Source organism: Phaseolus vulgaris, chromosome 3, assembly GCF_000499845.2.
Source record: "Phaseolus vulgaris cultivar G19833 chromosome 3, P. vulgaris v2.0, whole genome shotgun sequence".
Lineage (NCBI taxonomy): Eukaryota > Viridiplantae > Streptophyta > Magnoliopsida > Fabales > Fabaceae > Phaseolus > Phaseolus vulgaris.
Window position 1 is genome coordinate 28832228 of NC_023757.2, and position 16849 is coordinate 28849076.

Here is a 16849-nt window from a genome sequence, read left to right on the forward strand (position 1 = left end):
AGTAATAATAATATTTATTAAAATAATAATAGCATAAAGTTGTGAGTATTTAGATTATCAATTATACTAATAACTTAAGTTATAAAATGACCACTGTACACATTTTTTTATCCGCAAATTATTGTAATAATTTTAATTATTTTTTTAATTTCTATATTATAATTCAAAATGTAATTTTATCCCGTATATTTTAAAAAGTTTATTTTTGTCTCAGTTTTCTTTTAAAAGTTCAATTGGGTTTCAGTTTTTTACAAAAGTTCAATATATATTTTTTTTTAAATCAATTTAATATGATGGTTAAATTTTTTTTTAAACATTTCAATGTGATAATAATGCATATAGTTCAATATGCATGCAGTGGCAGATGATGTAATTCTATTTTAATGATAACAATCTAATAAGAGAAACAGTGTTCATTCATTTTAAAAAAAATAGAATAATATTGCATTTTTTTAATCAGTGGACTGAATTGATTTTTAATCCTTAATGTGGACTAAAAAAAATTAATTTTTATTATTATTATTATAGTTTGTAAATTGAGTAATTAAATATTTTTATTATTATTTTATTAATATTACATATTTGTAATTACAAACTCTAGATTTATTTCAAGATTATTTTTGTTATAGTATCTTTTTTATTTGTACTTGTAATAAAAAATAGTTGTCACCAAAATTCAGCTATTCTTTTTTTTGTCATGATTGTTTGTTTTTCACTTATTTAGGAGTGTCTATCTTTGTTGGTGCTTCAAGGGGTTGTTTTCTTCAACATTTGGTTGATAAAGTCAAATTGAAGCTTGTTTCTTGGAAAAGTAAATCTCTTAGCATGATGGGTCAGGTTCAGTTGGTCAATACAGTGATTACGGGTCTTCTAGCATATAGTTTTATTTTGCATAAATGGTCTGTTTCTCTTCTTAAGCAAGTTGAGCAGTGGTGTCGAAATTTTATCTGGACTGGTGCTATTTTGAAAAAAGGTATAACTATTGTTAATTGGGCTATGATTTGTTCTCCCCTTGAGAATGGAGGTTTGAAGATTATTAACCTTCACCATGAAAATAATGCATATCTTCTTAAACTTGCTTGGAATTTTGCTTATAGCAATAGACAATGATCTTTGCTCTTGAAAGGCAGGGTTCTTAAATCAAAATACGAATTTCGAATGGTTTATAAATTCTCATCTCTTTGGACTGAAATTAAGCAATTTTATTTTACTATACTTGATTATACTTCTTGAACTGTTGGTACAGGTTCTTTTGTTAATTTATGGAATAATAAATGGTGTGGTACTACTTCTTTAGCGAAGATTGTAGGATTATCTAATGGTGCTAGCATTCCGGATATAGTCTCTTAGTTTTGGACAGATGGTGATTGAAATATTCCATTGTCTTCACAGCAAATGCCTCGTCTTTTTAGTCATATCATGGTTAGGGAGGAATAGGATGTTCCTAATTGGATTCTAAATGAGTTCGGTCGTTTCACTCTTAAATCGGCTAGGACGTTTTTCTTGGATCCAGGAGTTCCCCCCTGTGGTTGGGGTAAATTTATTTGGTCTTCATATCTTCCACCTTCCAAAACTCTTGTCCTTTGGAAAGTTTTTCATGGGCAGCTTCTTACAGACCTATTCAAAATAAAGGTCTGCATATTTGTTCTAAGTGTACGCCTTTTGAAAAGTACGAGGAATCTATTCAACATTTATTTTTTGAATGTTCTAATGCTTTGCGTATTTGGAGTTGGGTTCGACAATTTTTTCCTAGTTCTCATTTCTCTAATAAGGATGATCTTCTCTCTTTTATTAAGAGTGATTATAGTCGTTTGGTTAAATGATTAAGCTTACTGTGATAACTTTTTCTATTTGGATGATATGACGTATGAGGAATTATGCTTGTTTTTAGGATAAGATTGAAGTTTCTAGGGCTATTTCGGTTATTAAAGATTCAACTCATCTAGTGGGAAATTGTCTAAAGCTTCAATGAAGAATGATATGTTGGATTTGAACGTGATCAAGTTTTTTTGGTATTAATATTCATACTGGTAAAGTTTTTTGTCTTGTTCCTGTTAGATGGGAGTTTTCTTCACCAGGTTGGGTTAAAATTAACACTGATGGGGTTGCTAGGGGATATCCTAGTCTTGCTACTTGTGGAGGTATTTTCTGTGGGAGTATGAGAAGAATTTATTGGAGCTTTCTCTGCATTTCTTGAAGTTTAGACTGCTCTGGTTGCTAAGTTTTATGGGGTTATACATGCTATGGAGGAAGCTCAAAAGATGGGGCTTACTAATGTTTGAATGGAATGTGATTTTACTTTGGTTTGTGCTACGTTTACTGTTAGGACTAATGTTCCTAGGATGTTTCGTAATCGATGGAATACTTGTCTTAATTACTGTGGGAAAATCAAGTTTAGGGTTACGCATATTTTTTGTGAAGGAAATGTGTGTGCAGATAAGTTGGCCAATTTAGGATTTATTCATAGAAAATCTTCTAATTGGTATAATAGGCTACCATCTAGTTAGTTATTAGAATTCTTTATAAATAAATATAGTCTATCTAAGTATCGTTTTTGTTAACATATGGATTTTGGTCTAGTCCTCCATATTTTTTTTTTATATTTTAATAATTTTTTTTTCATGTGTGATGACAAATGATTGTTGTTACTTGAGGTCTGAGATGTCAAGTTGCATAGTAATACCTAACATAAAAATTTTTATTTTAAAAAAAAATTAGGTATTTTAAATTGTTATACTAGTTTTACAACTTTGTTTATGTAGGATACTTAAATTTGGAATTAAAAGTTACAAAAGATTTTATAAATTGTTTATAATTTTTTTTAAAATTTATGTGGACTAATCCGCGCACTACAAACACAAAATTATGTGAAACAAGTTAGACATATTAATTCACAAGTTAGACATATTTAATTCTTTATTGATAAAAATAAAATAAAATAAATTCACTAAGTATGATGTGAGTTAACTTGCTCCAGCCTATTTGGATAGAGAAAAATGGATCGGGTCTATCAATATTGTCACTGTAACTGTGGATGTTAGGATAAATGAAAAGAAAAAAAGAGAGTATAATTTTCAGTTATGTTTTATTTTAGAGAAAAGGGAAAAAAATACATTTGGTAGAGAGGAATAAAAAATAGTGTAGAAAAATATAAACATCTACAAATAATAATCTTTATATCTTTTATTTTATAAGATGTAAAATGTATTCTTTTATGTCAATAGAGTTATATTTCTTTTATGTCTTCTTTGGATTTGGGTGATTACTATTCATCTAGATTAAAAATTAAAGAGTGTGTCAATTTGGATAAAGGAGGTTGCATTGATTGAGGAGCGGAGAAAGATAAAAAAGTGATAATTTTTTCTTTGTTGGTTTGTGAAGATTTGTTGAGAAAGTTTACCTTTTACTATGTTACGCTTTGTCACCTATCATCACTTATGTATCATAACAATGGAGATTTTACCATGTAACAGTAGAGATTCACATTCACACATAAGATACTTGACTGCTTTGTCTAGCACAAATTCGTAGGAGATTCCTACTTGAACTGTGTTAATAGAGTAATAAATATGGGAGGAGTGATAAATATGAGGGGTGACAAATATGACAGGAGAGAGGAGGTGAGCAATCGTTAAAGATATAAAGTGTGGCTGGGCATGGTGCACTTATCATCAGTGGTGTTATGTGTGGCTCGGATTGTTGTTCTTGGTGCTCGGCAGGTGGTTGTGGTCCACGGTGATCGGTGGTGGTTGCATCGTTGACACCGGGCTGGTTCTCTCCATTTTTTCACACGCAGGTATAAAATTAGTAGATAGTGGATTTTGGAATATGGAAAATCAATTCTCCCTATTATATTTAATGTGATCTTTGACTTTCTAATTTATTTATTTGTTTTTTTATTTTTTATTTATTTTAATGCATGTATGCTGTAATGTGATGATTTCATTTATATATATAATATGTAATTTTTTTATTTTATTTTGATGTATGTAATTATTTATTTTGTTTTTGTTTTGATATATTTATATAAAATATATAATGATAATTAGGTGATTTGTTTTTTAAATAAAATTTATTATTTTTTATAAAAAATAATATGATGACATGATGATTAATAATAGTAATTAAATTTAAAGACATACATATTTTTAAAATATTAATATTAAATAAGTTAATTATCAAATTAAAATTTGTTTATTTATAACTTGTAAAACTGATTTTTATAAATATATTATAAATAAGGATATAATTTAAAAAACTTTATAAATATTATTTTGAATTTATAAAATAATTATAAGTATATAGAATATTAAAATATTTTAAAATACTACTTTATAGATACTGAACATATAATATTTATTTAAAAAAAAACAAGTAAAAAGACTTTATAAATATTATTTTGAATTTATAATATAATTATAAATATAAAGAATATTTAAATATTTGAAACTGCCACTTTACAAAACTTACGTATAAGTAAAAAAAATTTGCGTATATGTATTTTGGAGTCTCTCACCTCTTACTTGTAAATATAAAATAAATTACACACTTTTCTTTCAAGAGAGGCAAGTATTATATTAATTCCTTTTAAATTAAAATATATAGCTTATTACTGTAAATTTTAGTTTTTAATAATTAATTTTTTTTAAGAATATGTATATATGTATATATATTTATTTTTAGTTTCATGTTAAGAGTTATAAACTTACATTACGTTTAATAGTTCTATTATATTTAAATACCGAATAGCTAACTTAAGTAATACCGAATAGCTTAAATGTGTACAAATATATAGGATTTCTAAAGTTTAAAGTTTAGATTAAGAATAAAGATAAAAAAATCAATCTATTATAATATAAAGACAAAAAAATATATTTAACTATATTTTTAATTATTAAAAAAATAAAAGTAATTAGTATCATTTTAAAATTGTTTGTAAGTGAACTTTATTTTTATTCAGAGTGGATTTTATTAGTGGATGTTAATCTCTTACAATAACATAAATATTTATTTATTAAAATAAATTAAATAGACAGTTTAGAGTTAACAATTGAATAAGTTAATTATATTTAAACTAAAAATATTTTCTATGAACTGGTCGTATATTGAAATAATAAAGTTTTAAATATATAGAATAATATGTAATATTTTTGTTATGAGGATATATAGCAGTACCAGGTTGAAAGATTGGAGTAGGTGATCAAATTAGAACGTGGGAGACAAATGGATAGGTGAAGATAGTCTTAAACATTACTTTTTTAGATTTTTGTTCGTATCAACAGAGATCAGAGTAAGATTGTAGGGGAGTAGGAGTTTGTACATATATAGGATGACAATGGAGATTAAATCGGAGAAGGGAGAAATTTGTGTGGGAGTGTGTACACGTTAACTGATTGCAGTTCTTAGTAATGCACAGCTTCACACGGAGATTAGTGATTTTAGATGATGGACAGGGGAAATATTGACAGCAAGTGGAGTTTTTCTGCAAGAATTTGTCAGAGGCAATGCATCAGTTTGTTGGTAAGCTTGTAGGAAATTGTAAGGCAAGCACTTATCTAACTGTATTGTAAACTACATTCTGGTTTTACACGGATATATTTATATATCGATATAGATATACATTCATAAATAATATTTTCTCTGTTTTTTATAATGGCTACATGTAATATGGTATCAAGAGCAGGCTTGTTTTGTTATCGCTCATGTCTTCCGTCACGTCTCCTATGAATGCTTCTTCGGTCACCATGGCAGCAACCATCACTTTTGTGCATCAGTTTTCCACTCCTATCTCCTTAAAGTTTGCAGAGGACAATTTTCTGCTATGAAAACAACAAGTTCTTGCCACTCTTGATGGTCTTCTGCTGTCAAAATATCTGGATGATTCTCAACTGCCCCCGTTTTCTTCCAACCACTGATGGTAACTCTTCTCAAATCAACCCAAAATTTCTTTTCTATCGACAACAAGATAATTTGATAGTTGCCTGGATGTCGGCATCCATGTCAAATCCATTCTTGACCAAAATGGTTGGCCTCCAATCAGCGTCTCAGATCTGGCACACCCTTCATATGGATTTTACTTCTAACACTCGTGCTCAGATAAAAATATTTCGTTTGCGTCTCAAGATTCCCAAACAAGATCGCTCCGTCAGTACCTATCTTTTGGAGATAAAGACTACCGTTGATTCTCTTGTTGCTATTGGTGCACCTGTGTTCGTCGATGACCAGGTTGAAACAATTCTTGATGGTCTTTCAGAGGACTATGATCCTTTTGTTTCCTCCATTATGTCAAGATCGGAACCCTACACCATAAATAAAATAGAGGCCTTACTGCTAGCTTAAGAAGAAAGACTGGCAAAGCCTCGCCCTGTGGATCCACTTCCCTCTCCTGTTGCCGTTGTTGCTACTTGGCATCCATCACATGCCAAAAACGAAAAATTGAATCACCGATTTTCTTCCTCTTGTGGCGTCGTGATCATTCTTGTTCCTCTTACTCCACAGGTTCGCGTTCTTCGTTTCGTTTTCCTCCCACTCAAACCCAATCCTAGAATACTTGGTCCACTGCCCCTATTACTTGCCAAATATGCAAAAAGAATGGTCACTCTGCCGAACATTGTCGGCACAGGTGTGATCAATCAGCATTTCAATCTCCCAATGCCAATTTCTCTCAAGTATCCATCTCTGATAATGCGTTAAGCACTGCCTCTCTTTTGGGTGCTCCTTCATCTGTTGATGACCCTCTCTGGTACTCGAACAACAGTGCTACGCATCACATAACAAATAATTCATCATTTTATTATGAAAAGCAACCATATGATGGCACTGATTTTTGTAGTAATGACAAAGTTTTGTTAATATCTCACATAGGCTCGGCGAATTTTCGTTCCTCTACTTCAAATAAATCTCTATTTTTAACTGATTTGCTTCATGTTATAGCAAAGTTCTGTCGTGATAACAATGTTATTTTTGAATTTCATTCTAACAGTTGTTATGTTCTTGATTAGGAAACCAAACGTGTTCTTCTACAAGGTTACCTTAAAGATGGCTTATATATCTTCCCTGATCTTCATTTCTTGTCCTCTTGTTCTGTTCATTTAATGTCTTTTACTGTTGAACCTGTCACTGTAAATCAATGGCACAAATGCTTTGGACATTGTAGTTTTAATGTTCTAAAAAAGATTCTTGTATCTTGTGATATACCTGTCTCAAATAATATTTTTTTTTGTTCTTCCTGTGTGCGTGGTAAGTGCCATCAACTTCCCTTTTATAGTTATGAACATACTTATTCTCAACCTTTAGACTTAATTTACACTTATGTGTGGGGACTGGCCTCTGTCTTGGCTTCCAATGGAGCTAGATATTATGTCTCGTTTGTTGATGCATATTCAAAATTTACTTGGATATATCTTATTCATCATAAGTCGTAGGTTAAAAATGTGTTTAAAACTTTTAAAAATCTTGTTGAAAATCAAACTGGATATAAAATTCATGCTTTACAATAAAACAATACAAAAGAATATCTCTCTTTAACCTCCTATCTTCCAAAATGTAGAATTCATCATTGTCTCTCAAGTCCTTACACTCACGAGCAAAATGGATCTGTAGAAAGGAAACATCGGCATATTGTTGATATGTGGATCACCTTGCTTACCACTGCCTCTATTCTGCTTAAGTTTTAGGCTGAAGCTTTTGTTGTTGTGGTTCATACCATCAATGTTCTTCCTACGGATGTTCTTAAAGGTGATAATCCTTATAATATGTTGTTTAAACATCAACCAAATTACAAGAAATTCAAGGTGTTTGGTTGCACATGTTATCCTAACTTGCGTCCATACAATAAGTGCAAATTTTCCTTTCGTTCTGCTTGCTGCTTGTTTCTTGGATATAGTGTTCGTCATGTAGGTTACATTTGTCTTACTCAAGAAGGAAAGACCATTGTCTCACGTCATGTTGTGTTCAATGAAAAATCTTTTCCATACAAAGATCATGCTGGTAAATTTGTGGTTTCCTCAGGTAATGCTCAGGTACACACCAATATTGCTCCAAGTCTTACTATTATTCATTCTCCAAATACTGATAATATTTTATCCATTAATGATACTCCTTTTGTCACTCATGCCTCTTCCACTACTCCTTCTCGTTTATCCTCTGCACCCTCCACTAACCTTCCTCTTGGGCCCTCTGAATCCTCCCCCAGCACTACACCTGACCCTTCTTCTATCCCTGTGGTTTCTCATCCAACTCATACACATCCTATGGTCACTCGTGCAAAAGTAGGTACTTGATGACTTTTTACGGCAAGTGCATCGCTTTTTCAGAAGTAATAATTGTCCCTAAGGACGGATATCGATCCCATAAGGAACAATGAATTATCAAGTACAATAATCGCTAAATATAGAACAAAACAATTAAAAGTGTGTTGAAAGTAGTTGTGTTAGCGACGATCAATAAGAAAACAAACAAAGAATTGGTTATTTCAAGTTGAAAAAATAGGGATTAGGTTTCATCTTTCCCACTATCATGTATTTTGATTAGCATGTCAATATTAAGTTCTTTGATTGAAATTGATGCCCGTATAAAAATAATTTATATTGATTCCTCGCATATAAAATCCTTAAGAATGTCCCCTAACTATCGATCCCTCACATAATTATAAGAACAACTTAGAACGAAGCTTAGACGTTTAATAACAATTAACATTTCTAGTCTATTCCTAGCACTCAAATATGTTTTTTTTATTAGCAACACTCAAATACGTTAAGTATTGTTATTTAGGTCAGAACCCTAAAAAGACTTTCCAGTCAGATTTAAGATTCTCAATTTGTCACAGAAAATTAAAAGTAAAACAACAATACCAATAATCAATCAAGAACTAAATATTTTAATATAAGATATCACCTCAATACATAAGAGTTCGAGCAGATTACTCCCAATCCCAAAGGGTAGAATTAGCCACGCATACTTCTAGAACCTTCCATTATCGCAATTGAGTTACAATTCACTTTATGGTGTTTTCCTTTCAATCTGGCACTCTAGGGTTGAGCCTCTAGCCCCCTATTTATCCTAATTTTCTAGGGTTAGGTTGTTTCATGTGTCGCGCTAATGGGCTAAGTGATAAAACATAAAAAAGGACAAATCTTTCTATGCATCTTTTTCCATTCTGGGACCTTCAAACTTTCTCTTTTTAGCTCAAATTATTCTCCTTTACTCCAAATCTTCAATCCTCCCTAGAAATATGCAATTAACACCAAATTTGGGAATAAAATGCTCTTATTCAAATAAAACTCATAAAAATTGTAAAAAGATATAAATTCATAAATTAGGGATTATTTTATATGTAAATTAGCAATAAATCCTCATAAGTGCCTATATTTTAATATGAAATATTACTGAAATTAGACACTTATCAGTTCTCACAAACCAAAAGTGTATCACGCTTCAGTTGCTTCCCTTCCTCTTATTCCCACCTCTCTCAAAGAGGCTATTGCCTCTCCTGTCTGGCTCCAAGCCATGCGTGAAGAATACGATGCTCTTTTTTCCAACAAGACATGGACCTTAAGTCCTCTACCACCAGAAGCTCCTCTTGTTGGTTGTAAATGGATTTTTAAAACAAAGCTTACTACAGATGGCTCTCTCCAACGGTGCAAAGCTCATCTTGTTGCCAAGGGATTCAATCAAACAACTGATGTTGATTATGCAGAAACTTTTAGCCCGATTGTTTGTCACACCAACATTCGGCTAGTTCTAACACATGTTGTGTCCTCTCGTTGGTCTGTAAGACATATTGACATAATGCTTTTCTAACGGTGACCTACAAGAATGTGTCTTCATGCAACAACCACCAGGTTTTAACACTGATGCACCTCATCTTGTCTGTCAACTTAATAAAGCAACTTATGGTTTGAAACAAGAGCCGCGATCCTGGTTTCTTAAGTTAAATACTACTCTCCTTCATCTTGGTTTTAATGCCACTAAGAGTGATACATCCCACTTTGTTAAATACACTTCTACTTCCTCTCTTTTTGTATTAGTTTATGTTGACGACATTCTAATCACTAGTTCATCTGACATTGAAATTTCCTCTCTTATTTCTAAACTTCATTCCTTTTTTCCTTTGAAGGATTTTGCCCCGCTACATAATTTTTTAGGCATTCAAATTACTCGCACATCAAGTGGGAACATGCATTTCTCACAATCCGAATACATACGTGATCTTCTACAATGTATATAGATGTTGGATTCAAAACCTTAACCCACTCCTATGGTTTCCAACACTTGCATACATCAGAATTCAACATAAATTTTCAGTGATCCAACTCTTTATTACTCCGTCGTGGTTACACTTCAATATCTTCTTGTAACCATTCCTGAACTTTCATACTCCTCCGTCAATAAGGTTTCTCAGTTTATGCATTCTCCCAAACTTCATCACTGACAATCTGTGAAGCGTATTCTTCGATATTTAGCTGGAACAATTGATCATGGTCTCCTTTTACACCAACAATCATCTTCCTTCATCAAATCCTTCTCTTATGCTGATTGGGGTGCAAACCCTGATGATAGAAAGTCCACCTCTGGTTTTTGCATCTATTTAGGTTCAAATCTCATCTCCAGATCAACACACAAACATAAACAACAGTACAAAGGTCGAATATAGAGCAATTGCAACTGTCATGACTAAACTTCTATGGCTTAAATCTCTTCTCCAGGAGATTCACATACAAACTCCACCTCCTCAGAAATTTTATGACAATCTTGGAGTTGTGCTCTTAAGTGCAAACCCTGTCTTGCACTCCAAATCCAAGCATTTTAAGCATGATCTTCATTTTGTTAGTGATAATGTGCAAAATCATGTGGTTCAACTTATTCATATTTCTGATCGTTTTCAAGTGGTCGATCCTCTTAGCAAGCCCGTCTCTCTGATTCTACCTTTCTTCAAGTACGCCATAAACTTAAGGTTCCCCAATCCAACTCATATCTAACCATAAGTTTAAGAGAGGGTGTTAGGCAAACAGTTATGTAACCGTATTGTAAACTGCATTCTGATTTTACATGGATATATTTATATATCCATTGCCTTTCTGTACAGAGGATAGATACATTCATAAATAATATTTCTCTGTTTTCTATAATGGCTATGTGTACATCATAATAATGCATTATGTGATTTATGGATGCAGAGGCATTACCAATAAAGCAGTTGCAGTGGCCTTTTGGCCGAGGCAACAAGCCAATAGGCCATGGGTGTTTTGCAATAAGAAACTATATGGAGGGGCATTGAAGTATTCACATGCAGCAGAGGAGTGCACATGTGCAGGAACGAAGCTTTTAAATCCAGCACTCGTTTGGATTCAACATCAGTCAGTGGCACACACACTTCAGAGGCGATGAACCACTTTCCCCTGCATATATTATGGGGTTGCCATGATGCATGATAATGCTTTTCAATTAATGATTAACTGCTCCATTATACATTTACACAAATGTATGTAAGTGTTTTTATCTGGATGATAGTTGTACAAGGGTGTGTAAAATGTTTTAACAGGATGATAGATGTACAATGCTGCTAATTAGTCAAACAAGGTAAAAAATCACAGGTTATGAGCGGGTATAACTGCTAGGTAGCATGTTACTGATCTACATGATTAATTTTAACATTGATTTTACTCTTTTGATCCATGTAACCGGGTTAGGAAAGGTTCTGTTTTCATGGAGGAGGTTCAGAGCTGCAGTGAGGGTAACTGTGTTTGGACAGCAGAGGTTAATAACTGTTGTAAATTAATACGCTTTCGGATGGCTTGCAAGTTGATGCAGTTATGGAGCCTAATGGAAGAAATGGAAAGGATGCTATGTGTTTTCACGACTTTTATCTTCTTTTGTTTTAAATGTCATGTAATTTTTTTGGTATTTCTGCTCAACTGATTGAATTGTCTCTGAGTTTTAATAAGGACTTTTTTTATGTAAAGGTTGGAGTATATTTCAAGTGTTTCTATTTAATTTAATTTATTATTTATAAAAGAAATAGTACCCTATAAGTGAATGACGATGTGAATTATATTTTAGTACTATTCTTTTAATGAAATTGACAAATTTTATGTTATGTATACTTTAATAAAGGAGTTTAAACTTTGTTTGAAAAAAAGAAGTTGTAATTTATTGTTATTGATGTAAGTAAAAATAAGATCAAATTAAAAAAATAATATATATATATATATAAGTTTAAAATTTATCTTTTAAATGAGATTTAATTAAATTTAAAGTTTGTTTGCTAACAGTTTTTAAAAAAATTATAATGATATTATATTAAATTTTATGTAAATTTCTTCCTTCATAAGTATAAAGAAAAAAATGTAAATATATATATATATATATATATATATATATTAAATAAACTTTATTCATAAACAAGTAAGTAAGAAAAATGTAAATATATATTTATTAAGTAAAGCTTATTCATTCTTTTAATATAATTTTACAAATGTGTAGATGATTAATTAAACATGGGGAACCTTCGTTTCTTTTCACAATTGAAAAATATTTAGCAGAAATGCATAAGAACTTTTTGAAAATTCAATATTAATTACTATATAAGCTAGCCAGTTACACCTATCTCAAAATAACCATAATACTATTTTAAAAAAATGTTAATTTGAGACACCAATTTACAATCTTTAAATTTTTTTTATCTCCTGGTATAAATCCACATTTTTTCTTATACGCAATTATAATTTAGAGCAATTTATTGTTTTTGATTATATAAGAACTTGTTATTTTATATCTAAAAAAAAAAACTTTAAAGTATTTATTTATTTGATGAGAATAATAGATGCATGAAATTTGAAACTGAGAGGGTAGTTAGAAATCCACATCCATCTTATTCTTCATACTATGATGGCTTTGGCAAGTAATACATAAACATATATAGCAGAAGTAGGCAACAAAGCATAAGTGATTATTTAGTAAATTATTGAGTTGCCTGAAGCTATATATCTTTGTTTTCAACATTCATAAACACATTCATTATGCTTATGCTTGCCTTGCAAAGGTTTTGAGCGTCCCAAAGTTGATGGCCCCATTAGCATTGCCCTTAACATAACCTGTTTGGTTGGTAAGACCCTTGACATTTTGCCTCGCAGAGTTCACATACCCGAACTCTTCAGTGGGCGTAGGGTTGTTGTGATCGTCACTGTTGGAAGAAGCATGCGATTGAGCTTGTGTTGGTCGCCGTGGAGCCTCACCTGCACCAACGGCAAGGACGCTGATTCCATATGCAACACCTGCCATTGTTTCGCCTTTTATATATAATATTAGGGTTTTTGTTGTATTGTGAGAATGATTTGGTGTTGTTTTGCGATTATAGAACACGCCTTTTATAGAGGAATATGAGTGTGAATGCATGCAAAGATAATTAGTGTGTCAGAGAAATATGAATCCACCAAAGAAGTGGCGGTGCTTAAACTTTAATCCATGATATTATTGCAATGGGGAATTTAAGCCTATGATTCGTGGTCCGATAATGGTCCGATAGTGAGTGACCTGATAAACCGAACAAATATTTGTTAGAATAGACTCAAAATGACTTTAATACCATATTACAAAATGAACTTTTAAGTCTAACTCAATCCCATAAAACTGACTCATAAGATGAGATTTCTGTCAACTTATATACAATGAATAATCTTTACTTTTAGTCGATGTGAGATTTTCATCAGACATGCATGTTCACATTATGCTAATGAGAAATGCTGCGAATAATTTTTTTATAATTCATCTTCAATTTATTCAAAGTCATTCATTTTAACGGATTTTAATTTTATTGTTTTTAAGAAAAAAGTTTATGAGACTATTCAAGGTATGCTTCAATACTGTGAGGAGTTATTAGCTTTAATTAAATAATTATCTTTACGTGTGGAGGAACAAAAGCAAAAGCAAAAGCAAGAATGCCATTTATTCATGCTGTGCCACTGTATGAATGGGAGAATAAATGCAATGCAAAGTGAGTTACTTTCCTTTGCATGTTTTGTCAGAGGATATATGCTTTTTAAATCTTAATACTTTTTAATAAAAACTTATTATAGAAAGTTTTGTGAGAAGCTTTTCTTGCCTTATTCACAATCTTATATTTTTTATTCATTAATATATATCGTTATTCTTTTGTTAGAATATACCATTTCCTTCCCATCCCTTCCACAAGGAGAAAAGGCTCTTTAATTATTCCTCTTTCGTTTTCAAATTTCTCCATCTCGTACTACTTTTTTTTTCCTTTTCAAATTACTTATTCTCTTTACATGGATGGCTAATATACCCATCTTTCTTGTGAACGGTTAAAAATGCATTCATAAAATAAAAAGTTTTACCAAAATTTTTTGCTATTTGATTTTGCATTCATAAAACTTTTTACATTCAACAAAAAGTTTTTACAGAATAATATTGCTATTTATTTTAAGTTACTTTAGTTTAGGAACACGTCAACTTCTAAACATGATGTTTTTTTTCCTTTGTTTCTGAGAAATTAATTTTCAGTAAAGACAAAACTTTATTATTTAGTTTTAATATTTTTTATAAATTAAATTTTTAATCGTAACACTGAAATATTATCATAGTGAATTAAAAATGTAGGGATATCGTGTGCGGAAACGTGATAATTTCAACCAAAGATTATGAGAAATTAAAGTAACAAGTAAAGTGAGAATGATACCAGAATTTTTAGGTGGAAAACCCCTTTAAATAGAGGTAAAAAACCACCGGCGAGAGAGCCAAAACTTTCACTATAATGATACTGAGAGTACAATGAATTCCTCTCAGACTAATAGATAAATAACCCTAAAACAAATCCTCTCTATATGGGTTAAACACTTACACCCAAGAACAGAAATAGAGAGTATATGAAAAGAGAGAGGAAGCAAGTGTGTGTTGCTGGTTTGTTGTGTGTTACATTGCTTGAAGTAAGCCACTATATATAGTGGTTCTAGGAGAAAACAATAATAAATACAATTAATGGTAATTAACCTCTCATTGATTGCAATTGATTGTGGCAATTAACCTCCCATTGATTGCAATTGATTGTGGCAATCAACCTCCCTTTAATAACAATTAATTGTCAACGGTAAGTAACCTCCCATTTATGCCAAGATAACGGTAAATGTGAGTCATAAACCAACAAATCTCCACCTTGACTTGCCTTTGACTGGAACACTCTCTCGCCATGAAGCCTTGATTAAGTATGGATAATACCAGCTAAGTTCAGGCAATAATCGAACTTAGCCGATGGAAGTGGCTTGGTCAACATGTCTGCAGGATTTTCGGTTGTATGAATTTTTTCAACAATTATATCTCCTGTATCAACAATGTCTCAGATAAAATGGTGTTTAATTTCAATGTGCTTGGTCCTTGAGTGATACTTACTGTTCCTGGTTAAGTGAACAACACTCTGACTATCACAAAATATAACAAGAACAACACTCTTTCATACCTTCTGTAGCAGCAATATATTCTGCTTCAGTGGTGGACAAAACCGCAATGGCTTGAAGTGAAGAATACCAGCTGATAGCAGACCCACATAGGGTAAAGATTGAAGCTGAAAGTGACCTTCTCCAATCTAAATCACCACCATAGTCAGCATCAACATAGCCAACTGCTCCTCCGGGATCGGCTCTATGTTGATCAAATACCAAACCAAGATCTGGAGAACCTTTCAGATAACGAAGTATCCATTTGACGGCTTCCCAGTGTGCCTTGCCTGGATTATGCATGAACCTACCAACAATGCTAACAGCATAAGCTAAATCAGGTCTAGTACATACCATTGCATACATGAGACTTCCAATTGCATTTGAATACGGGACATGTGACATGCGTCTTTTGTCCTCGTCTGATTTTGGACACTGATCTGATGACAACTTGAAGTGGGCGGCAATTGGAGTATTAACAGCTTTGCAATCTCGCATTCCAAATTTGTCAAGCATCTTAAGAACATACTTCTTTTGTGATAGAAAAAGTTTTCGAGCTTGACGATCTCTGTTGATCTCCATTCCTAAAATTTTCTAGGCAGGACCTAAGTCCTTCATATCAAATTCACTACTAAGTTGGGCCTTTAACTTGTTAACTAAAGATTTATCTCTTGCAGCAATCAACATGTCATCAACATATAACAACAAGTATACAAAAGACCCATCAGATGTCTTTTGAAAATAAACACAGTTATCATAGCTACATCTGGAGTATCCATGTCCAACCATGAAAGAATCAAACCTCTTATACCATTGTCTTGGTGATTGCTTCAAGTCGTAAAGAGATTTTTTCAAACGACATACATGGTCCTCCTTTCCAGGTACAACGAAGCCCTCAGGCTGCTGGATGTAAATCTCTTCCTCAAGATTACCATGAAGAAAAGCAATTTTCACATCTAACTGTTCCAGCTCCAAATCATACAAGGCAACTAAAGCAAGTAATATACGTATTGAAGTATGATGAACAACAGGAGAAAAAACTTCATTAAAGTCAATACCTTTCTCTTGATCAAAACCTCTTACAACAAATCTTGCTTTATTCCTTGTACTCTCAACACCAGGGATCCCTTCTTTTCTCTTAAAGATCCACTTGCAACTAATGACTCGTTTTCCTTCTGGTAACTTCACCAATTCCCATATTTCGTTTTTGAGAAGACTCTCTGTTGAACAAGATGCTTTGATGTCTCCAAATCCAAGAGGAAAGCTTGAAGACCTTGCTGCTGGGTGTGTGTGTGTTGTCTAGTTGTTTGAAACTTGTTAATTCACTCCTTAAGATGATCCAAGTTCATTTGAATCTTTAACCTTTTGAAAAGACGTGTTTTCTAAAAAGCTGTCAAAAATTC

The 16849-nt window shown here is 32.1% G+C and overlaps 1 protein-coding gene and 1 long non-coding RNA gene across 2 annotated transcripts; both read right to left on the reverse strand.

The window, feature by feature from the left end:
* Positions 1-10182: 10182 nt before the first annotated feature.
* On the reverse strand, positions 10183-13341 carry LOC137807004 (uncharacterized). The gene is made up of 3 exons (XR_011080458.1): positions 12664-13341; positions 11187-12123; positions 10183-10975 (listed from the first exon to the last, which is right to left on the reverse strand). It is a non-coding gene; the product is annotated as an uncharacterized lncRNA (long non-coding RNA).
* Positions 13342-15214: 1873 nt separating this feature from the next.
* LOC137805507 (secreted RxLR effector protein 161-like) lies at positions 15215-15851 on the reverse strand. The gene is made up of 2 exons (XM_068605447.1): positions 15470-15851; positions 15215-15333 (listed from the first exon to the last, which is right to left on the reverse strand). The coding sequence occupies exons 1-2, from the start codon at positions 15849-15851 to the stop codon at positions 15215-15217; spliced, it is 501 nt and encodes a 166-aa protein (XP_068461548.1).
* Positions 15852-16849: the final 998 nt, after the last annotated feature.

Bases quoted from the DNA above. Each gene is read 5' to 3' on its own strand.
- LOC137805507 (XM_068605447.1), bottom strand. From the start codon at position 15,851: ATGTCACATGTCCCGTATTCAAATGCAATTGGAAGTCTCATGTATGCA. The intron at 15,334-15,469 runs GTATGAAAGAGT...TTGTTGATACAG, and splicing joins ATATATTGCTGCTACAGAAG to GAGATATAATTGTTGAAAAA.